A 24,810-nucleotide genomic window follows, 5' to 3' on the forward strand; every position below is an offset into this window, starting at 1 on the left:
GAGTATCATCTAAGTCACCATAGTTCTCGCCGCCACCCTCATAGCCACGTGTGAGTATCATCTAAGTCACCATAGTTCTCGCCGCCACCCTCATAGCCACGTGTGAGTATCATCCAAGTCACCATAGTTCTCGCCGCCACCCTCATAGCCACGTGTGAGTATCATCTAAATCAGCATAGTTCTCGCCGCCACCCTCATAGCCACGTGTGAGTATCATCTATATAACCACAGTTCTCGCCGCCACCCTCATAGCCACGTGTGAGTATCATCTAAATTACCAGTTCTCGCCTCCACCCTCATAGCCACGTGTGAGTATCATCTAAGTCACCATAGTTCTCGCCGCCACCCTCATAGCCACGTGTGAGTATCATCTAAGTCACCATAGTTCTCGCCGCCACCCTCATAGCCACGTGTGAGTATCATCAAAGTCACCATAGTTCTCGCCGCCACCCTCATAGCCACGTGTGAGTATCATCTAAGTCACCATAGTTCTCGCCGCCACCCTCATAGCCACGTGTGAGTATCATCTAAGTCACCATAGTTCTCGCCGCCACCCTCATAGCCACGTGTGAGTATCATCTAAATCACCATAGTTCTCGCCGACACCCTCATAGACACGTGTGAGTATCATCTAAGTCACCATAGTTCTCGCCGCCACCCTCATAGCCACGTGTGGGTATCATCTAAATCACCATAGTTCTCGCCGCCACCCTCATAGCCACGTGTGAGTATCATCTAAGTCATCATAGTTCTCGCCGCCACCCTCATAGCCACGTGTGAGTATCATCTAAATCACCATAGTTCTCGCCGCCACCCTCATAGCCAGGTGTGAGTATCATCTAAGTCATCATAGTTCTCGCCGCCACCCTCATAGCCACGTGTGGGTATCATCTAAGTCATCATAGTTCTCGCCGCCACCCTCATAGCCACGTGTGAGTATCATCTAAATCACCATAGTTCTCGCCGCCACCCTCATAGCCAGGTGTGAGTATCATCTAAGTCATCATAGTTCTCGCCGCCACCCTCATAGCCACGTGTGGGTATCATCTAAATCACCATAGTTCTCGCCGCCACCCTCATAGCCACGTGTGAGTATCATCTAAATCACCATAGTTCTCGCCGCCACCCTCATAGACACGTGTGAGTATCATCTAAGTCACCATAGTTCTCGCCGCCACCCTCATAGCCACGTGTGGGTATCATCTAAATCACCATAGTTCTCGCCGCCACCCTCATAGACACGTGTGAGTATCATCTAAGTCACCATAGTTCTCGCCGCCACCCTCATAGTCACGTGTGGGTATCATCTAAATCACCATAGTTCTCGCCGCCACCCTCATAGCCACGTGTGAGTATCATCTAAGTCATCATAGTTCTCGCCGCCACCCTCATAGCCACGTGTGAGTATCATCTAAATCACCATAGTTCTCGCCGCCACCCTCATAGCCAGGTGTGAGTATCATCTAAGTCATCATAGTTCTCGCCGCCACCCTCATAGCCACGTGTGGGTATCATCTAAGTCATCATAGTTCTCGCCGCCACCCTCATAGCCACGTGTGAGTATCATCTAAATCACCATAGTTCTCGCCGTCACCCTCATAGCCAGGTGTGAGTATCATCTAAGTCATCATAGTTCTCGCCGCCACCCTCATAGCCACGTGTGAGTATCATCTAAATCACCATAGTTCTCGCCGCCACCCTCATAGCCAGGTGTGAGTATCATATAAGTCACCATAGTTCTCGCCGCCACCCTCATAGCCACGTGTGGGTATCATCTAAGTCATCATAGTTCTCACCGCCACCCTCATAGCCACGTGTGAGTATCATCTAAGTCATCATAGTTCTCGCCGCCACCCTCATAGCCACGTGTGAGTGTCATCTAAATCACCATAGTTCTCGCCGCCACCCTCATAGCCACGTGTGAGTATCATCTAAGTCACCATAGTTCTCGCCGCCACCCTCATAGCCACGTGTGGGTATCATCTAAATCACCATAGTTCTCGCCGCCACCCTCATAGCCACGTGTGAGTATCATCTAAGTCACCATAGTTCTCGCCGCCACCCTCATAGCCACGTGTGAGTATCATCTAAATCACCATAGTTCTCGCCGCCACCCTCATAGCCACGTGTGAGTATCATCTAAATAACCACAGTTCTCGCCGCCACCCTCATAGCCACGTGTGAGTATCATCTAAATCACCAGTTCTCGCCGCCACCCTCATAGCCACGTGTGAGTATCATCTAAGTCACCATAGTTCTCGCCGCCACCCTGATAGCCACGTGTGAGTATCATCTAAGTCATCATAGTTCTCGCCGCCACCCTCATAGCCACGTGTGAGTATCATCTAAGTCACCACAGTTCTCGCCGCCACCCTCATAGCCACGTGTGAGTATCATCTAAGTCACCATAGTTCTCGCCGCTACCCTCATAGCCACGTGTGAGTATCATCTAAGTCACCATAGTTCTCGCCGCCACCCTCATAGCCACGTGTGAGTATCATCTAAATCACCATAGTTCTCGCCGCCACCCTCATAGCCACGTGTGAGTATCATCTAAATCACCATAGTTCTCGCCGCCACCCTCATAGCCACGTGTGAGTATCATCTAAGTCACCATAGTTCTCGCCGCCACCCTCATAGCCACGTGTGAGTATCATCTAAGTCACCATAGTTCTCGCCGCCACCCTCATAGCCACGTGTGAGTATCATCTAAATCAGCATAGTTCTCGCCGCCACCCTCATAGCCACGTGTGAGTATCATCTATATAACCACAGTTCTCGCCGCCACCCTCATAGCCACGTGTGAGTATCATCTAAATTACCAGTTCTCGCCTCCACCCTCATAGCCACGTGTGAGTATCATCTAAGTCACCATAGTTCTCGCCGCCACCCTCATAGCCACGTGTGAGTATCATCTAAGTCACCATAGTTCTCGCCGCCACCCTCATAGCCACGTGTGAGTATCATCAAAGTCACCATAGTTCTCGCCGCCACCCTCATAGCCACGTGTGAGTATCATCTAAGTCACCATAGTTCTCGCCGCCACCCTCATAGCCACGTGTGAGTATCATCTAAGTCACCATAGTTCTCGCCGCCACCCTCATAGCCACGTGTGAGTATCATCTAAATCACCATAGTTCTCGCCGCCACCCTCATAGCCACGTGTGAGTATCATCTAAATCACCATAGTTCTCGCCGCCACCCTCATAGCCACGTGTGAGTATCATCTAAATCACCATAGTTCTCGCCGGCACCCTCATAGACACGTGTGAGTATCATCTAAGTCACCATAGTTCTCGCCGCCACCCTCATAGCCACGTGTGAGTATAATCTAAATCACCATAGTTCTCGCCGCCACCCTCATAGCCACGTGTGAGTATCATCTAAATCACCATAGTTCTCGCCGGCACCCTCATAGCCACGTGTGAGTATCATCTAAGTCAAGATAGTTCTCGCCGCCACCCTCATAGCCACGTGTGAGTATCATCTAAATCACCATAGTTCTCGCCGCCACCCTCATAGCCACGTGTGAGTATCATCTAAGTCACCATAGTTCTCGCCGCCACCCTCATAGCCACGTGTGGGTATCATCTAAATCACCATAGTTCTCGCCGCCACCCTCATAGACACGTGTGAGTATCATCTAAGTCATCATAGTTCTCGCCGCCACCCTCATAGCCACGTGTGGGTATCATCTAAGTCACCATAGTTCTCGCCGCCACCCTCATAGCCACGTGTGAGTATCATCTAAGTCATCATAGTTCTCGCCGCCACCCTCATAGCCACGTGTGAGTATCATCTAAGTCATCATAGTTCTCGCCGCCACCCTCATAGCCACGTGTGAGTATCATCTAAATCACCATAGTTCTCGCCGCCACCCTCATAGCCAGGTGTGAGTATCATCTAAGTCATCATAGTTCTCGCCGCCACCCTCATAGCCACGTGTGAGTATCATCTAAGTCATCATAGTTCTCGCCGCCACCCTCATAGCCACGTGTGAGTATCATCTAAGTCATCATAGTTCTCGCCGCCACCCTCATAGCCACGTGTGAGTATCATCTAAATCACCATAGTTCTCGCCGCCACCCTCATAGCCACGTGTGGGTATCATCTAAATCACCATAGTTCTCGCCGCCACCCTCATAGACACGTGTGAGTATCATCTAAGTCATCATAGTTCTCGCCGCCACCCTCATAGCCACGTGTGGGTATCATCTAAATCACCATAGTTCTCGCCGCCACCCTCATAGCCACGTGTGAGTATCATCTAAGTCATCATAGTTCTCGCCGCCACCCTCATAGCCACGTGTGAGTATCATCTAAGTCATCATAGTTCTCGCCGCCACCCTCATAGCCACGTGTGAGTATCATCTAAATCACCATAGTTCTCGCCGCCACCCTCATAGCCACGTGTGAGTATCATCTAAATCACCATAGTTCTCGCCGCCACCCTCATAGCCACGTGTGAGTATCATCTAAATCACCATAGTTCTCGCCGGCACCCTCATAGACACGTGTGAGTATCATCTAAGTCACCATAGTTCTCGCCGCCACCCTCATAGCCACGTGTGAGTATCATCTAAATCACCATAGTTCTCGCCGCCACCCTCATAGCCACGTGTGAGTATCATCTAAGTCACCATAGTTCTCGCCGCCACCCTCATAGCCACGTGTGAGTATCATCTAAGTCACCATCGTTCTCGCCGCCACCCTCATAGCCACGTGTGAGTATCATCTAAATCACCATAGTTCTCGCCGCCACCCTCATAGCCACGTGTGAGTATCATCTAAGTCACCATAGTTCTCGCCGCCACCCTCATAGCCACGTGTGGGTATCATCTAAATCACCATAGTTCTCGCCGCCACCCTCATAGACACGTGTGAGTATCATCTAAGTCATCATAGTTCTCGCCGCCACCCTCATAGCCACGTGTGGGTATCATCTAAGTCACCATAGTTCTCGCCGCCACCCTCATAGCCACGTGTGAGTATCATCTAAGTCATCATAGTTCTCGCCGCCACCCTCATAGCCACGTGTGAGTATCATCTAAGTCATCATAGTTCTCGCCGCCACCCTCATAGCCACGTGTGAGTATCATCTAAATCAGCATAGTTCTCGCCGCCACCCTCATAGCCAGGTGTGAGTATCATCTAAGTCATCATAGTTCTCGCCGCCACCCTCATAGCCACGTGTGAGTATCATCTAAGTCATCATAGTTCTCGCCGCCACCCTCATAGCCACGTGTGAGTATCATCTAAATCACCATAGTTCTCGCCGCCACCCTCATAGCCAGGTGTGAGTATCATCTAAGTCATCATAGTTCTCGCCGCCACCCTCATAGCCACGTGTGGGTATCATCTAAGTCATCATAGTTCTCGCCGCCACCCTCATAGCCACGTGTGGGTATCATCTAAGTCACGATAGTTCTCGCCGCCACCCTCATAGCCACGTGTGAGTATCATCTAAGTCATCATAGTTCTCGCCGCCACCCTCATAGCCACGTGTGAGTATCATCTAAATCACCATAGTTCTCGCCGCCACCCTCATAGCCACGTGTGGGTATCATCTAAATCACCATAGTTCTCGCCGCCACCCTCATAGACACGTGTGAGTATCATCTAAGTCATCATAGTTCTCGCCGCCACCCTCATAGCCACGTGTGGGTATCATCTAAATCACCATAGTTCTCGCCGCCACCCTCATAGCCACGTGTGAGTATCATCTAAGTCATCATAGTTCTCGCCGCCACCCTCATAGCCACGTGTGAGTATCATCTAAGTCATCATAGTTCTCGCCGCCACCCTCATAGCCACGTGTGAGTATCATCTAAGTCATCATAGTTCTCGCCGCCACCCTCATAGCCACGTGTGAGTATCATCTAAATCACCATAGTTCTCGCCGCCACCCTCATAGCCAGGTGTGAGTATCATCTAAATCACCATAGTTCTCGCCGCCACCCTCATAGCCAGGTGTGAGTATCATCTAAGTCACCATAGTTCTCGCCGCCACCCTCATAGCCACGTGTGGGTATCATCTAAGTCATCATAGTTCTCGCCGCCACCCTCATAGCCACGTGTGAGTATCATCTAAGTCATCATAGTTCTCGCCGCCACCCTCATAGCCACGTGTGAGTATCATCTAAATCACCATAGTTCTCGCCGCCACCCTCATAGCCACGTGTGAGTATCATCTAAGTCACCATAGTTCTCGCCGCCACCCTCATAGCCACGTGTGGGTATCATCTAAATCACCATAGTTCTCGCCGCCACCCTCATAGCCACGTGTGAGTATCATCTAAATCACCATAGTTCTCGCCGCCACCCTCATAGCCACGTGTGAGTATCATCTAAATCACCATTGTTCTCGCCGCCACCCTCATAGCCACGTGTGAGTATCATCTAAATAACCACAGTTCTCGCCGCCACCCTCATAGCCACGTGTGAGTATCATCTAAATCACCAGTTCTCGCCGCCACCCTCATAGCCACGTGTGAGTATCATCTAAGTCACCATTGTTCTCGCCGCCACCCTCATAGCCACGTGTGAGTATCATTTAAGTCACCATAGTTCTCGCCGCCACCCTCATAGCCACGTGTGAGTATCATCTACGTCATCATAGTTCTCGCCGCCACCCTCATAGCCACGTGTGAGTATCATCTAAGTCACCATAGTTCTCGCCGCCACCCTCATAGCCACGTGTGAGTATCATCTAAGTCACCATAGTTCTCGCCGCCACCCTCATAGCCACGTGTGAGTATCATCTAAATCACCATAGTTCTCGCCGCCACCCTCATAGCCACGTGTGAGTATCATCTAAATCACCATTGTTCTCGCCGCCACCCTCATAGCCACGTGTGAGTATCATCTAAATCACCATAGTTCTCGCCGCCACCCTCATAGCCACGTGTGAGTATCATCTAAGTCACCATAGTTCTCGCCGCCACCCTCATAGCCACGTGTGAGTATCATCTAAATCACCATAGTTCTCGCCGCCACCCTCATAGCCACGTGTGAGTATCATCTAAATCACCATAGTTCTCGCCGCCACCCTCATAGCCACGTGTGAGTATCATCTAAATCACCATTGTTCTCGCCGCCACCCTCATAGCCACGTGTGAGTATCATCTAAATAACCACAGTTCTCGCCGCCACCCTCATAGCCACGTGTGAGTATCATCTAAATCACCAGTTCTCGCCGCCACCCTCATAGCCACGTGTGAGTATCATCTAAGTCACCATTGTTCTCGCCGCCACCCTCATAGCCACGTGTGAGTATCATCTAAGTCACCATAGTTCTCGCCGCCACCCTCATAGCCACGTGTGAGTATCATCTACGTCATCATAGTTCTCGCCGCCACCCTCATAGCCACGTGTGAGTATCATCTAAGTCACCATAGTTCTCGCCGCCACCCTCATAGCCACGTGTGAGTATCATCTAAGTCACCATAGTTCTCGCCGCCACCCTCATAGCCACGTGTGAGTATCATCTAAATCACCATAGTTCTCGCCGCCACCCTCATAGCCACGTGTGAGTATCATCTAAATCACCATTGTTCTCGCCGCCACCCTCATAGCCACGTGTGAGTATCATCTAAATAACCACAGTTCTCGCCGCCACCCTCATAGCCACGTGTGAGTATCATCTAAATCACCAGTTCTCGCCGCCACCCTCATAGCCACGTGTGAGTATCATCTAAGTCACCATTGTTCTCGCCGCCACCCTCATAGCCACGTGTGAGTATCATCTAAGTCACCATAGTTCTCGCCGCCACCCTCATAGCCACGTGTGAGTATCATCTACGTCATCATAGTTCTCGCCGCCACCCTCATAGCCACGTGTGAGTATCATCTAAGTCACCATAGTTCTCGCCGCCACCCTCATAGCCACGTGTGAGTATCATCTAAGTCACCATAGTTCTCGCCGCCACCCTCATAGCCACGTGTGAGTATCATCTAAATCACCATAGTTCTCGCCGCCACCCTCATAGCCACGTGTGAGTATCATCTAAATCAAAATAGTTCTCGCCGCCACCCTCATAGCCACGTGTGAGTATCATCTAAATCACCATAGTTCTCGCCGCCACCCTCATAGCCACGTGTGAGTATCATCTAAATCACCATAGTTCTCGCCGCCACCCTCATAGCCACGTGTGAGTATCATCTAAATCACCATAGTTCTCGCCGCCACCCTCATAGCCAGGTGTGAGTATCATCTAAATCACCATAGTTCTCGCCGCCACCCTCATAGCCAGGTGTGAGTATCATCTAAGTCACCATAGTTCTCGCCGCCACCCTCATAGCCACGTGTGGGTATCATCTAAGTCATCATAGTTCTCGCCGCCACCCTCATAGCCACGTGTGAGTATCATCTAAGTCATCATAGTTCTCGCCGCCACCCTCATAGCCACGTGTGAGTATCATCTAAATCACCATAGTTCTCGCCGCCACCCTCATAGCCACGTGTGAGTATCATCTAAGTCACCATAGTTCTCGCCGCCACCCTCATAGCCACGTGTGGGTATCATCTAAATCACCATAGTTCTCGCCGCCACCCTCATAGCCACGTGTGAGTATCATCTAAATCACCATAGTTCTCGCCGCCACCCTCATAGCCACGTGTGAGTATCATCTAAATAACCACAGTTCTCGCCGCCACCCTCATAGCCACGTGTGAGTATCATCTAAATCACCAGTTCTCGCCGCCACCCTCATAGCCACGTGTGAGTATCATCTAAGTCACCATTGTTCTCGCCGCCACCCTCATAGCCACGTGTGAGTATCATCTAAGTCACCATAGTTCTCGCCGCCACCCTCATAGCCACGTGTGAGTATCATCTAAGTCATCATAGTTCTCGCCGCCACCCTCATAGCCACGTGTGAGTATCATCTAAGTCACCATAGTTCTCGCCGCCACCCTCATAGCCACGTGTGAGTATCATCTAAGTCACCATAGTTCTCGCCGCCACCCTCATAGCCACGTGTGAGTATCATCTACGTCATCATAGTTCTCGCCGCCACCCTCATAGCCACGTGTGAGTATCATCTAAGTCACCATAGTTCTCGCCGCCACCCTCATAGCCACGTGTGAGTATCATCTAAATCACCATAGTTCTCGCCGCCACCCTCATAGCCACGTGTGAGTATCATCTAAATCACCATAGTTCTCGCCGCCACCCTCATAGCCACGTGTGAGTATCATCTAAATCACCATAGTTCTCGCCGCCACCCTCATAGCCACGTGTGAGTATCATCTAAATCACCATAGTTCTCGCCGCCACCCTCATAGCCACGTGTGAGTATCATCTAAATCACCATAGTTCTCGCCGCCACCCTCATAGCCACGTGTGAGTATCATCTAAATCACCATAGTTCTCGCCGCCACCCTCATAGCCACGTGTGAGTATCATCTAAGTCACCATAGTTCTCGCCGCCACCCTCATAGCCACGTGTGAGTATCATCTAAGTCACCATAGTTCTCGCCGCCACCCTCATAGCCACGTGTGAGTATCATCTAAGTCACCATAGTTCTCGCCGCCACCCTCATAGCCACGTGTGAGTATCATCTAAGTCACCATAGTTCTCGCCGCCACCCTCATAGCCACGTGTGAGTATCATCTAAATCACCATAGTTCTCGCCGCCACCCTCATAGCCACGTGTGAGTATCATCTAAGTCATCATAGTTCTCGCCGCCACCCTCATAGCCACGTGTGAGTATCATCTAAGTCACCATAGTTCTCGCCGCCACCCTCATAGCCACGTGTGAGTATCATCTAAGTCACCATAGTTCTCGCCGCCACCCTCATAGCCACGTGTGAGTATCATCTAAATCACCATAGTTCTCGCCGCCACCCTCATAGCCACGTGTGAGTATCATCTATGTCACCATAGTTCTCGCCGCCACCCTCATAGCCACGTGTGAGTATCATCTAAGTCATCATAGTTCTCGCCGCCACCCTCATAGCCACGTGTGAGTATCATCTAAATCACCATAGTTCTCGCCGCCACCCTCATAGCCACGTGTGAGTATCATCTAAATCACCATAGTTCTCGCCGCCACCCTCATAGCCACGTGTGAGTATCATCTGTGTCACCATAGTTCTCGCCGCCACCCTCATAGCCACGTGTGAGTATCATCTAAATCACCATAGTTCTCGCCGCCACCCTCATAGCCACGTGTGAGTATCATCTAAATCACCATAGTTCTCGCCGCCACCCTCATAGCCACGTGTGAGTATCATCTAAGTCACCATAGTTCTCGCCGCCACCCTCATAGCCACGTGTGAGTATCATCTAAGTCACCATAATTCTCGCCGCCACCCTCATAGCCACGTGTGAGTATCATCTAAATCACCATAGTTCTCGCCGCCACCCTCATAGCCACGTGTGAGTATCATCTAAGTCACCATAGTTCTCGCCGCCACCCTCATAGCCACGTGTGAGTATCATCTAAGTCACCATAGTTCTCGCCGCCACCCTCATAGCCACGTGTGAGTATCATCTAAGTCACCATAGTTCTCGCCGCCACCCTCATAGCCACGTGTGAGTATCATCTAAGTCACCATAGTTCTCGCCGCCACCCTCATAGCCACGTGTGAGTATCATCTAAGTCACCATAGTTCTCGCCGCCACCCTCATAGCCACGTGTGAGTATCATCTAAGTCACCATAGTTCTCGCCGCCACCCTCATAGCCACGTGTGAGTATCATCTAAGTCACCATAGTTCTCGCCGCCACCCTCATAGCCACGTGTGAGTATCATCTAAGTCACCATAGTTCTCGCCGCCACCCTCATAGCCACGTGTGAGTATCATCTAAGTCACCATAGTTCTCGCCGCCACCCTCATAGCCACGTGTGAGTATCATCTAAATCACCATAGCAGCCTTTGCAACCTCATAGCCACGTGTGAGTATCATCTAAATCACCATAGCAGCCTTTGCAACCTCATAGCCACGTGTGAGTATCATCTAAATCACCATAGCAGCCTTTGCAACCTCATAGCCACGTGTGAGTATCATCTAAATCACCATAGCAGCCTTTGCAACCTCATAGCCACGTGTGAGTATCATCTAAATCACCATAGCAGCCTTTGCAACCTCATAGCCACGTGTGAGTATCATCTAAATCACCACAGCAGCCTTTGCAACCTCATAGCCAGGTGTGAGTATCATCTAAATCACCATAGCAACCTTTGCCACATACATAGCCATGCGTGAGTATCCGTTAAGTCGCCATGACAACCTTTGTAACGTCATATCCACGGGTGAGCAAACCATACGTCACCATAGCAACCTTTACCACATTCATACCCACCTGTAAGTATCCTCTAAGTCACCATAGCAACCTTTGTCACATACATAGCCAGGTGTGAGTATCCTCTAAATCATGATTTGTGCGCTATATAAATATCCTATAACTAATTAAATATGGATCAGCAATATATGCACAATGTCGGCTGGCTGATTACTTGATATGACTTGATTATGCATAGAACCGTTAGACCAGCCAACCACTAATACAAAAATTCAAATATTCGTAAATATTAGGATCAGCATATTCATCGACCCCTGACAGTGTCATGTTCTCTTCACAGTGGCCCAAGGTTCAGCATCTACCACTATCACCATGGGGGCGGACGAAGGTGAGAACAGTAGTGGTTTTTCAACTTAAGTATCGTAAATGAAACAGACAACTTTCTGGATGACAACTTCTTGATTATTACGTAGAGTGACGTTTCGATGTACGTTGAATACGGTGTAAGAACTTGTATCGAAACGTCGCTCTATGCACTAAACAAAGTTGTCATCCATTACGTTGTATGCTTCAGTTTTGACTCTCCAACTTCTAGAATGCTCGTCAATCAAGTATCATAAGATGTGCAATGTCTTTCATATATTCCAAGAAGATTCCGATTTCATGTCACCCGATCTGCTTCTTGCACAGATGTTGTGGTTCTTGAGACATAAGGTCAACTGGTATTCAAGATATTGTGTGGGAGTGTGGTCATGGTGCACAGGACACAGGCAACAGTGTTTAATATCCTTGACGAGGGAATCGTATACTCGATTGTTCCTTCGGCGAAGATTTCGAATGATTATTGACACGTTTTCCTTCTTTAAATGGTTTCGTAGAGTTTCGGTGCAATGGGCAGCTCCATCTCTTTCCGTCTTGTACAGTCGACCCGTAAAGATCCGAGTTAGAATTGAAACTAGATTTTCGAAGCTCTCTTAGCGCTAAGACAGTCGTAAGTGCCATACGGTAACGTCAACTTACGCCTATCTCAGCGCTAAGAGAGCTTAGAAAATCTAGGCCTTGGTCTTCAGTAACACATGCTTGTCGTAAGAAGTGACGAACGATGAGAGGGTGGTCAGTCTCACAGACATAGTCGCGACATGTCATCTGTTCCCAGTTGCCCAGATTGATGCTGGATTGACTCGATTATTTACAGACTGCCGATGTATAGCTGTCATATTGCTGCATGCGGCATAATACTAAACATTGTTATATAGAGTTACTGATCTTCTACAACGACGTCCTCTCATACTGCAGCGTGTCTGTGTGGCTTTTTGTAGTACGTTTATAGCGCTACCACAACGAGACACCACGACGATGTTTAACATAGATAAGCTACTCGGAAACAACATACTCACTCTAAGCCTACTAATCCTTAGTTCCTTTAATGTTGAGAGCTGGTCCACAGGCCATCGTGTCTTTGTGATCATTAACTATTCTTTTTAATATATATAAGAAAAATTAGATGACCCCCCGACACGAAATGCTTCACCGTACAACACATAATGGCAAGGTCATGATGTATTGTACTATGAAGTATTTTGAGTCGGGGGTATCATCTGAAAAACACTATAAATCTTTAATCTTCGCAAAGGCACGAGGTCCTGTGAGCCAGTCAGCGTTGCATGAAGTATCGTTTTAACGTCTCGTGGAACGACGCGGGAACGAGAGGACGTTTTTATTGTCTCTGGCTAGATGCTCTATCCACTAGAGGTGCACACAGCTCTAAAGTAAAATTGTACAAAGAGGCTAAAATAATCAACAATTTACAATGTATAGATAAGTGCTTCTTTGACAGACTTCTAAAAATACGTATCGAGCTATTCAGTTGCTGCCTTATTATTTAATTCCTATTTTTACGATACATCATGCATACATAAGTCAGGTTATGATCCATAATTTATACAATGGTTTGAACCACATTTTTATAATTCAGTTCCATCTGACGCCGACTGTCTTGATGTTGCTGTAATTGGCGGAGGCATCGGGGGCGCCTACACAGGCTGGAGGCTGAGGGACAGAGGCCTCTCTATCTCGGTGTTCGAGTACTCCGACCGGGTCGGGGGAAGACTCTTCACAACTGACTTCCCTGCAGCTCCAGGGACGTACCTTGACTTTGGTGGGATGAGGTTTAAGTCTGGAGCTCATCCAACGCTGAACAGAACAGCAACAGAGATTGGGTTGAACATCATCCCCTTTAAACTTGGATTTGGGAACCCGGATGAGACAGTGTGGTATAGTCGCGGAATGCACATGCGCATCAACGACCTGCAGACCAATAACGTTCCTTACCAACTCAAGGACAATGAAAAGAAGGACCCCAACACATTGTTGTGGTATGTTGTGAATATGTAACAGCTAACCTTATCCATGGAATGTGTGCGAGTGAGTGAGTGAGTTTAAGTTTACTTTGCTTTTAGCAATATCCCCGCAATATCACAGGGGGTAGGTACTAGAAATGGGCGATGTCACTATTACTGTAGGGACCATATGTAATGTATGTGACAGAGTTTGTTTGAGTTTTAGCAGCACCAAGACGCATTTCGCGAAGCAACCTTTTAACAATATTGACCCTCGACTGTAATTCTTGACCATTTTGCCATAAAGACCCTTTGTACAGCTCAATACGACACAAAATTAATATTAAGTTAATGACAAGTCACAAAAGAACTGAGTGCTGTTTTATGTGATTTTTCAGACATATATCAGCTAACGTTCAATATTTTGTTCTGAAGGGATATTTTCAACAACAACGTCAACTTCAGCAGCAACACGTACCCCAGTCTAGATGAACTGTACTCACTGACCACTTCAGATGGAACGCCGGTGTACAAAGTGTCGTTAGTATTTTTCCATTTCTGCTTCCTCTACATCATAATGGTTGCTTGGTGGTGCTGTGGAGTTGGTACCCAAAAACGTCTCCTTTCATCTTTGCTTCCCTAAGTCGTGTAAGGTTCCACTGACCGAGGGTCCAAGATCAAGATAACGATCCTTGGTTATGACGGCATTTATCCATCACACCGTATGACACTGACAATATGTCCGACGCTCACATTTTCACGTCCTTCCTCTCATTTCCTTTTTCTCTGTCCCTTATTGTCTTTCTCTCCCTTCGTGTTTGTGAGATACTCTAATAGCATCTCTACAAAAGAATGCTGCCAGCTGTGACACTGCTGAACACAACAAAATGAGTTTGAATTTTTCTACACGATTCAGACTTGACAACCTCCTTGGGTCTGCAGCAAGCCGCGAAGCTTACCATTATATATCTGACCAGAGCGGGTGGGAAATGGCGGTCGGGAGAATGGCAGCGCCCCACGCTGCCAAGGTCTTTATTCCTTTCCCTGGGGATACAGGTCCTCGTGAAGGATACAAGACAATAGACGGAGGGATGCAGAAGGTGCCACAGACGCTCATGAAAATGTTCTTGGAGGAAAGCGCAAAGTAAATAAATTGATCAGTGCATATTTCATTTCTGAACATTTAGCTGTTGGTGGAAACAGTCGCCTCATTAAGCAGTACTAGCCCGTAAATCAGAATGGATTAAAGATGCTTATCGGCAATGTGATTTCTCATGAGAAGTAGTGGTATTTTGCACATGACAATGATAGTAAGAACACTTATAATGATTCATATCAACAGGATAAAACAACGAAATGAATTATTTAAAAGGTTAAATGATAATTGTATTCTGATTGTATACTGCTGACTGAAATTTAACTACGACATGTAAATCTATCTGGTGTTTTTTATGGTCACTTTTCATTTTCCAGACACAAGCTCCACTTGAACTACCAGCTACTGAAAATAGAAAGAAGGCAATCTGGAGGGTACAACCTCAGATTCAGAAAGACCCAGACAACAGATGGAATCACGACTCAAACACAAGTGGGCGGGTTTGCTGTTATATTTCTCTTGCTCGCGGCAAGCATAGTCAGTAGGAGAGGATAAAAATCTGCATTCCATGCACTCTATCTTAGCAGCCTGCCTCAACAATCATAATTACATATAACGGAAATACCAAATCCATTTCTGTGAGTCAGTTAATAGTATTCCCTTATTTTATCCCTCAGTATATATTGTGTGGGAGCCGTCTTTCAGTTGCTAAAATAGGAATGATCTTGCCGTTTTTGGTGAGAATGTAATGATCTATTATTACCAATAACATCCTAATCCCAAACACCAGAAGTTAAATGACCATGTTGTGTACTCTTTATCGCAGACTGGTGACAAAGACGTGTTTGTGTGTGCCAGGAAGGTGGTGTTGGCGGCACAGAAAAGCTGTATACAGGAGACTGATTTTCCAGCGTTCAAAACTCTGGACATAGTGCAGACTCTAGACTCTCTGGTTGGAATGACGGCTGGAAGAATTTACCTAGCTTACAACACCACCTGGTGGAAGATCGGCAACCCTGGCATCACTCATACCAAAAGTGATCTTCCCAACAAACAGACGTATGACTGGTCTACCGGCACCAACAACGTTTCCATCATCATGGCGTCCTACCATGACGGGGACATGGCCCACTACTGGCGAGAGTTGAGTCAGTTTGGGACACCGATCCCTGGTAGTCTCCCCGGAGTGAATGCTGTCACAGACGTCGTCAAGAACAGAGCAGAGAAGTATTTAAGTGCCATATACAACGTCAGCCAATCTGATATACCCGAAGCTGTTGGAGGTGCAATGATGTTGTGGGACAAATATCCGTTCAATTATGGGTGGAACCTATTCAAGCCTGGTGTTGACGAAAGAAAGATTCGCGAAGTAATACCCAAACCGTCCCCACCCGATGATGTGTACATCGTCAGCAACTCCTGGGCTCGTGATGATCTGCAGGGCTGGGCAGAAGGAACGTTGATAGCGGTCGATGAGGTCATCAATAAATATTTCAAAGAAGTGTAATAACTACACCTCTGACAATACGCCTTACATAACTAAATAACCAGTTGCAATATGTAATTAATATTAATCAGATACGCTTACATACCAATCAAATGTTTGTTCATTTCCTCGAATAGCTGATATAATGGTGCCTTTTTTATCTTTTCTTTTGTCTTGTGTGCTGTGACACAGAATTGGTGTTTACTACAGATTTACTTGTTACTGATCAGACTGGCTGGGATACTAGTCTGTCTCACAGTCCCTGAACCACAATAATTTCTCTGCTGCCAAGCCCTGTCTACAATGCTGAAGCCCTAAGTGAAGCAAGTCTAGATATCGTCAGATTCTGTATCCTGTCTCACACTGGGGCTCCTTTTCAATTTATATTTATTATATATTCAGAGGGTAAGCCATAATCTACTGGGACACCATAAATGGCTTCACACAATGTACCCATGTAGGGATCGACCCCGGGTCTTCACTTGAGCAGCTCACACTTTAACTACTAGACTCCCCCTTATGATGTACAGTGAACGGTTGATTTCTTTTCATTCAATCTGTGAACAGTTAATGTTTTACTTCGTTCTTCAGAACAGATTAAGGAACAACCCCACGTGCAAGGCATAAGCGTCATGTTGCGGATTCCACTGTAAACATTTTGCATAATTGTGTTTTACATATTAGACAATCACCCCAAACTATAGCACCAGGTTTGGCAGTTCTTTTCCCAGTGGCACAAACCGTAAATCTCGTGTAACCCTATCCTAATTTTGTATTTCTACGACAGTATGTCATTATATATGAATTTATAATTAGTTTGAAGAAATTTCCCAAACAGTTAACATATGTATACACACACGTGTATGTGTGTATGTGTGTGTGTGTGTGCTCTTAAGGCTCCTTTCACACTTATTACATCTATATATGACCAGCAAATCTTCGCTTAATTCGAGTATTATCAGGAGCAGTACACAGTGTCAAACCGACACAATACAGGTGAAGGTGTTCACAGGCATGTGGAAGCAGCTGTAAAAGGTATAAGTATACACACATAATTGCCTTTCAGAACGTGGTCAGAAGCAAGGTATAATATGTTTGGGATTACACTTTCTCTAGTCGCCAGAACTGTGTATGTTAGATTCCTGTCGTTTGAAGTTGAATAGTCCCATACGAACGGGGTTCTTATGGGAAAATAATAGAGTTCCTACAGGCAAGTAAAATGGTTCTAACAGTAAAGTTACGGACACACTAGTGGATGAGGATGAGGATGAGTGCTGCAACAGTCTTTCGGTGCCCTCCATTCTGTCCTTTTAGTAACTACCGTCTGTGGTGGGAGATGCAACAAAGTAACCTCGAGTCACGGTGGTAACTCGCGGACGCCATGCTGTAAGTCGTTCTTGCCGTAAAGGTGTCGACCCCAGTCAGACAGTCCACGAGGAGGCGTTGCTTGGCAGTTGTGAACGCACAGGGCGATCACAAACGCTTCTGAACATTTGAAACATCAGATTTGATTTCTTGTGACTAGTCATTTTGTTTACGCTGTTTACTGACAACATCTATAACCACAGGGAACTGATTTAGTCGTAGTATTCTTCTCAGTTCATCTTATCGACCTTAACAAATAAATGATAACATATAAGCCGCATTCTTGAGTACGTTCTTTTACATGTTACTTATATATGATAGTGAGGTTTCTAGTTCGACTTAGGGTCAATACCGATACACAACTCTGTCGGTCCGGAAAATATCAAAGCAAATACCACATCTCGTCCATCGTAATTAAGGTATGTCCACTGGTAATTGATACTATCTTTTCTTCATTCCATTTGTCGCCACGAGCCTATTTCAGTAACTTCCAAGTCTTGGAATAACACGAGCGGGTCACGAATGTTCCTCATTCCGGGAAAGGCCGAATACGGAAAGGAGCGAGTGGTGACGACAGTCTTTTTCCCGTACTCTCAACGTTATCTCCGTCACAATTGTTCGGTACAGTTTAGTCCGAGCAGTCAAAGGCAACTTAAATCTCGGACATGTTTCTGGAAATGGTTCTAAATTCATAGATTAGTATTAAATCTACCTAAATATCACTTTGTAATCTAACAAAATGCCTCATGTAGAGATAACTGTCCGTTATAGCGAAACTCCATTTTCCTCTCCATTCCCAGCATAGCCCTCAATACAATTGTTTAGTCGCTGATCGGGTTCAACTTGACCAGGGTCGTCCAAAAAAAAACCCCTTAAATCTCATGAAAATATCCAGCATTCCAATATTATTTTATATCTTCAGAAAAGAGTTAATTACCTAAAGGCCTCTTTATAAAGTCTGAAGTAGAAGGAAGATAAACAGTAACGTTGCTCAAAGGAGGCTCGTTTCCTCGTTCTCAACATGTCGCAGGTCATCGGTTCGTCCGTCATTGGATTCCTTGTTATCATAATTGTTTGGTCTGACTTTCATTTTTTACGATTCCCAGCTTCCTGTGTGGGATTATTTGTTTTGAAGATTTTGTTTTGTTTCTTTTTTATAAACCGTGACACTGGAAATTCAGAACAGAATAGTTACCAGGCTATGAGGAGGTTGGTCAAAGTGTTTATCACTGCAAGCTCATGGACCACATGTTCGTTTGTGTCGATGCCCATTCTTCTTCTTGAGCACTAGACTGTCATGCGTACTGCCTTTCTGTCTCGCCACCTAGTTAGTAAACAACGAGTCAAAACGGTCAGTTTAGTACAGTTACATGGTATCATTGAACCAGGTGCACACAGCCACCTCTTTCAATATTCCATGGAATATTGCATCTGAAAAATATTTGCTATAGTATAACCATGCCTCGAACACAACATGTGGTTGTCAGGATAAGTCGCTTAATCTTTTCAGATGTGTCCATATTCTGTCGCCGATAAGTATTTCTACATTGTGACAATACTGCCTAACCTTTGTTCAGTCTTGATAGGTGTTAAATATTTCTTCCGTTTTCAATGATTTTGAAAAGATGTCCTAACAATATATTGAGTGGCGCTTTTCTTGACGAATAGCCAGTTGCAACAACCAATATTTCTCGACACAAATGAGATCGTAACATGTTTTCGTCATAGCTGGCGTCATATAACCGGAATATTGATGGATACTTTCACGTGGGGTGTATTGTGACAGTGAGAATCTGAGAAAATTGACATTCTCAATGGCATTTAAACACTTTTGATTGATGACATGCTGGGAGTGTAGAGTAAAAAGTGCTGAACTTTCACGGACCAGTAAGCGTTACATTTGACATTTTGTAACATTACAAAGTACTATGTATGTAAATGTGATACTAATCTGTGGGTCTGAACACAGTTCAAGATACATGTGTCAGGTTTATGTTGCTTTTTAGCTCCCCGGCCAATCTGGATACAACGCTAGTGATGTGGCAGCTGTGTTGAGAAAGTAGAAAAGACTTTTAACAGCACGACCTCTACTATACATAGAAACATACTGAGAACTTCGAACTGGTGTGATATCATCACCAACACAATCATTCAAAATATAGGGAATATTCCATTTTTTGAGCATAACACTAGTCACACAGATGAAACATTTCCAGAGAAATGGGACAGACTGTCCTTAATTTCTTTTTATCATATCTGTTTCATCCCAGGCTTTATCATTTGCATTCTGTCATTCTTGTAAATTCAACATACCCTTCTTTTTTTAAATGTTAGGTAAGTAATATCTTCTCCCACCGGACTAAATCGAGTATCGTCGTTTTCAAAGTAGTCGCGTAAATTCGCTGTTCTGGCATTAACATGGCACCCTGAGCTTGCTTCCTGGATGGTAAAATGTCTGTCTTTATTATATCATGTACATGAGAGTATTCACAGGAACCACTAAGGGAGTAGTACAATTCGCCAAATATTAGTAGAAAGCTGCTGGTAGCATTTTCTAGCTTTAGCCGTAAAATTTTCACTGCACTACTTTTCAAAAATGTCATTGCTGGTGATATTTTTTGTTTAATCAGTGCTGCAGTTCTACCAGAATTGCGTACTGCTCACGGCCTCTTTACTCAGTTTTGTGTAAAAGCTTACTGGTGACAGGGTCAAGTTTACTATATCAAATTATCGATTTGAATCTAGTCATGACGCAGCCTGGAGAATTTATCTGCATTTCTGGCCTCCTCCATTGACGTTGTTAATATTTTTAATTTAAGTAGCTTCCCGAACACTGTTAGTAAAGTCACGTGAACATATATTTTACATATACTGTTAATTAATAAATAGTAATAATGATTCATGCTCTAACAGTCTTGCAGAACTTTCCAATTGAAAGGGTTTTGTCGCGTTTTAGAACAGATATTAATCTCTGCTGTTTTTCTTTGCATGTTTATAACAGTTATTAGAAAATAACTGAGTAATATGAATTATTCACTTAATGTTTTGTTTCTATTATGTTTCAAGTAACATGTACATAAGATGCAGTTTTCGGTGGGTCGTGGTCATGTTTCACTGAAACGTTCTGTTTACCCTCGCCGCTTGACGCATACCACGTATATCACCTCTTTGTGTTATCGTCTTGCATGGGTAATTTGTGCAACATATACGCCCTGTTTTGAAATGAAGAAACAGTTAACACTCTTCGTCTCATTCATACTCACAATGACAATGTCCAATTAAATAACAGTAGTTTCATGCCCTTTCATATAAACAAGGGTTATCGGACGTCAAGAGTAACGTCACGTCACAACGATAATCTCACACCATTCTACATAGATACGTCACTAATTTAACGTTAAGTTAGCATGCACAAGCCTATTTCACATACACATTGGCATTCTTAGGCCTATTTCGTTATCAAATCTATTTCAGATACACAACATCATTATCAAATCTATTTCAGATACACAACATCATTATCAAATCTATTTCAGATACACAACATTGTCAAACCTAATTCACACACACAACATTACCAAATCTATTTGAAATACACAATACCATTATCAAATCTGTTTCAGATACACAACATTGTAAAATCTATTTCAGATACACAACGGCATTATCAAATCTATTTCAGATAGACAACATCATTATCAAATCTATTTCAGATACAGATACGACATTACTAAATTCTAAATTATTTCAGATACACACCGTTAGTATTAACTCTGTTTCAGATGCACAACGATCTTCTCCATTCTATTCCAGATACACAGCGGTCTTCTCCAATTTCAGGTAGACAAAGGCATTATCACAAGTCAACTTTACACATACATGCGTCATCTCACCTCCTTTTCATAAAACGATTGGTACGTAAGTACTCTATTTATCGATGGAAGAAAACTACACCGAATTTAGCCATGACGGCACGTTTCAGATGCCGGGAAGGCCTCGACTGTTCAGGGATAACGAACGGGCAGTTACAGACACTCAGGACACTGCCCTGGCGGATAACCTTCAGCGGCGTGTGTACTCAGATTTGACAAATGCTGGCCACACAATATTTGAAGCTTCTTGCGGTTAGTGAGCATTTCTTACTCGGACTCGACCCGTCAAGTTCCGGATTAGAAGTGATCTTCTGTAACCCATGCTTGTTGTAACAGGCGACTAATAGGTCGGGACCCCTTAATCTAATTAACTGATTGTCAGTTGATATATAAATGTATATGTCAATCTGTTTACGTCAATGTAGACACAAGACTTTCATTCATATGGTGAAATTTACACTGACACAAATGCTGTTGTCACACCCTTGTAGACAAATAACACAAGGAGATGATGAAGAATGGAAAGTTGATCTTGTAGCCTTTTTGTATAATTTTGTTTTAATGGCAACAATGTAGATGCAACTTATTAACAATGTGACGAGGTAAATGATGCCAATAAATATCTCCACTGCTGATCATTACCCAGCTTCTAGATAGTTTTAATAACACGGCCAGCCACCTTATTCAATCAACTGATCTAAGCAAATTTTTTTGCAAAATATTCGATTCTGTTCAAAATTGCTGTTCACACATGAACTGATGTAAAACAAATTCTTAACGTTGAAAAGATTATTGTCAATCAATCAATCAATCAGTCAGTCAGTCAGTCAGTCAGTCAGTCAGTCAGTCAGTCAAATTCAGTAGAAAGGCCTGATGTAAAACAAATTCTTAACGTTGAAAAGATTATTGTCAATCAATCAATCAATCAGTGAGTCAGTCAGTCAGTCAGTCAGTCAGTCAGTCAGTCAGTCAAATTCAGTAGAAAGGCCTTTAGTCCACGTACAGAGAGATAACAATAAATGACATTTTCATAAAGTTGCATTAAGTAATATAAAGGTGACAATTTCATAATGAGGAATTACGCAATATAAGAGCTTCTTTTATGAAATTTGAAATGGACATTAGCTTGTTTAAACTGCTGTTCTGTAAGATACTGATAAAGATTTCTTCATTGATGTACAGACGAATATTTGTGAAATGTGTTTTACTATATATATTTTATTATATAATGGACATTTACAAAGCTAATGAAATTCATTTTCGATGTTATTAGATTTACACAGCTTACAGAAACGATGCTGTCGCGTAATACCATCACGTCTACTTCTTATGCGCGTCTTGCCTCTTTAGATGTTATATGAAAAATGTGACTTTCCAAACAGAATGAAGTTTTAATTCTTGAATACAGATGCAAAGTAGAATACTCGTTGATTTCTGACATTACTGACTGAATATTACAACTGTTTATCTTTAGTTTAAAATTATGAAGTAATGCATCTTTAAAACCAACACCTTGACTGTCCCAAACGAAACCAAATCCAGAGGTATATAAAATATTTCTAACATGGTACACCCACGTTTTATTGTCTTGAGTTCAATAAATGGCGAAACGCAACGGAAATTGGCAAATTCTTAAGTTAGTGGAATAATTCACTTTCGATGTAGCCGCACAGCTGTGCATAGCGTATAGTGAATGCTTTAAGTGAGTCTTAACCTTTGGTGGGTAGTATAATTAGACTTAGTCACTGAGACGACATTTTGACAAACGGCAAATGTATTCTACGACCATTGACAACTTGGTGCCAACATAGCGTTCCCAGGAATGGATGTTGTCCTTTGTGTCGTTTGATAATTCGGACGGTAACAAGACTGCTAAAATATCTGACAAATGCAGCAGAGACAAGGGGCAGCAGCTTGCCTTGAATGATTGTCGGCAATAAATATAGAAAATCGAAACGACTGTCATTTTCACCTGACGAAGGGGCAAGGAATAGCCCAGAAACGTTGTGAAAACAATAAAGAAGTTGACATCCATAACATTTTGTCGTATATGTCCTTTTGCAGGTACAAATATCGGACATACAGCAGCTTCCATGTTGTCCTCTCTGTCTTAAAACAATGCATTTCTGTCACCGAATACAGGAAAATACCAGAGAAAAATTATATTTGGCTTCGATACAAAAACGGACGTCCAGTATATAAACAGTCACTCATTTAACGTAGCCTACTTACTGTTCACAGGTCACCGTGGTGGTGTTGTCTGAATATTTACTTTAATGTTAAACACATGGATGGACATTTGCGGATAGACTGTGATGTAACGAATATAGATGACTCTTATGATTGATAATTTTTCTATTATGTTTCACACACCTTTACTATATTTATTTAGAATCTATTACAGTATGTATATTGTGGTGAACAACGCAGACAAGAATCATGTAAGATACAACATCACAGTCAGTGAGTGAGTATGATTGTGCGCCGTTTTCAGCAATATTCCAGCAACATCACAGAGGGGGACGCCAGTCATTCAAACATCGAACATAAGTGGCGCGCATACAAGTCTTCGGTGTACACCTTAGGTTAACCTACCTCCCAATATCACAGTCGGAGGACTTCTTTTGTCCATATCTTTCATTTATGTAAATAAATCAACAAAATTATTGGTTAAACGAATGAACTGAACATATTTTATCGTGGAATATTGTATGGTGTAGATCACAAACCTTTCATCGTAAAGTTTGTATGTTTGAACATTTGAGAGATTTCAAGAGCTGTTAATAACCAACATTCCGGACAGTGCTGCCAAATCAATTAACTATATATATATCTATTGCAGTTTGAGTCCCTGATGGAAGAGACAGGATTGAAATCAAGTGTCTACAGGCCTGGACTCTCTATGAGATGCATTGTAATTGTTTAGTCATTAAATTCTATGCTCTTTCTGGACATACGATTGACAAGCATGTTTCTATATTATATAGGCAAGTGACCCGTGAAGGTCCTGGTTAGACTATTGGTCTTCAGTGACCCATGCTTGTCATAAGAGGCGACTAACAGGATCGGGTGGTTAGGTTCGCTGACTTGGTCGACACATGTCATCGGTTCTAAGCTGCTCATGCTGTTGATCATTGGATTGCCTGGTACAGACTCGATTATTGCAGAGTAAGGCGTAAAACTAAACTCACTCATTATACCTTTTGTTGAGTACGCAATAAACAATACTTCAGCTTGAAGATAGTTGCCTGAAAATAATTATACGAATCACCATCATGACATCATGAGTTAGGTCCCTATAACATCCGCTACACGACATTCCATCCCAAAGTCACCTGTTACGGCAGTTGTTCTATTTCCATGTCCCTATGGTGTGTTGACATCATTTACGCATGTAGTGT

The 24,810-nt window shown here is 44.6% G+C and overlaps 1 protein-coding gene across 1 annotated transcript in view; it reads left to right on the plus strand.

The window, feature by feature from the left end:
• LOC137284433 (achacin-like) overlaps positions 1-16,193 on the plus strand; it is a 51,700-nt gene extending 35,507 nt beyond the window's left edge. Inside the window, exons 2-7 of the mRNA XM_067816226.1 lie at positions 11,592-11,639; positions 13,227-13,626; positions 14,026-14,130; positions 14,507-14,734; positions 15,064-15,178; positions 15,513-16,193. Coding sequence (XP_067672327.1) covers positions 11,592-11,639; positions 13,227-13,626; positions 14,026-14,130; positions 14,507-14,734; positions 15,064-15,178; positions 15,513-16,193 — 1,577 coding nt within the window. The remainder of the gene's footprint in view (positions 1-11,591; positions 11,640-13,226; positions 13,627-14,025; positions 14,131-14,506; positions 14,735-15,063; positions 15,179-15,512) is intronic.
• The last annotated feature ends 8,617 nt before the right edge of the window (positions 16,194-24,810 follow it).

Source organism: Haliotis asinina, chromosome 5 (assembly GCF_037392515.1).
Source record: "Haliotis asinina isolate JCU_RB_2024 chromosome 5, JCU_Hal_asi_v2, whole genome shotgun sequence".
Lineage (NCBI taxonomy): Eukaryota > Metazoa > Mollusca > Gastropoda > Lepetellida > Haliotidae > Haliotis > Haliotis asinina.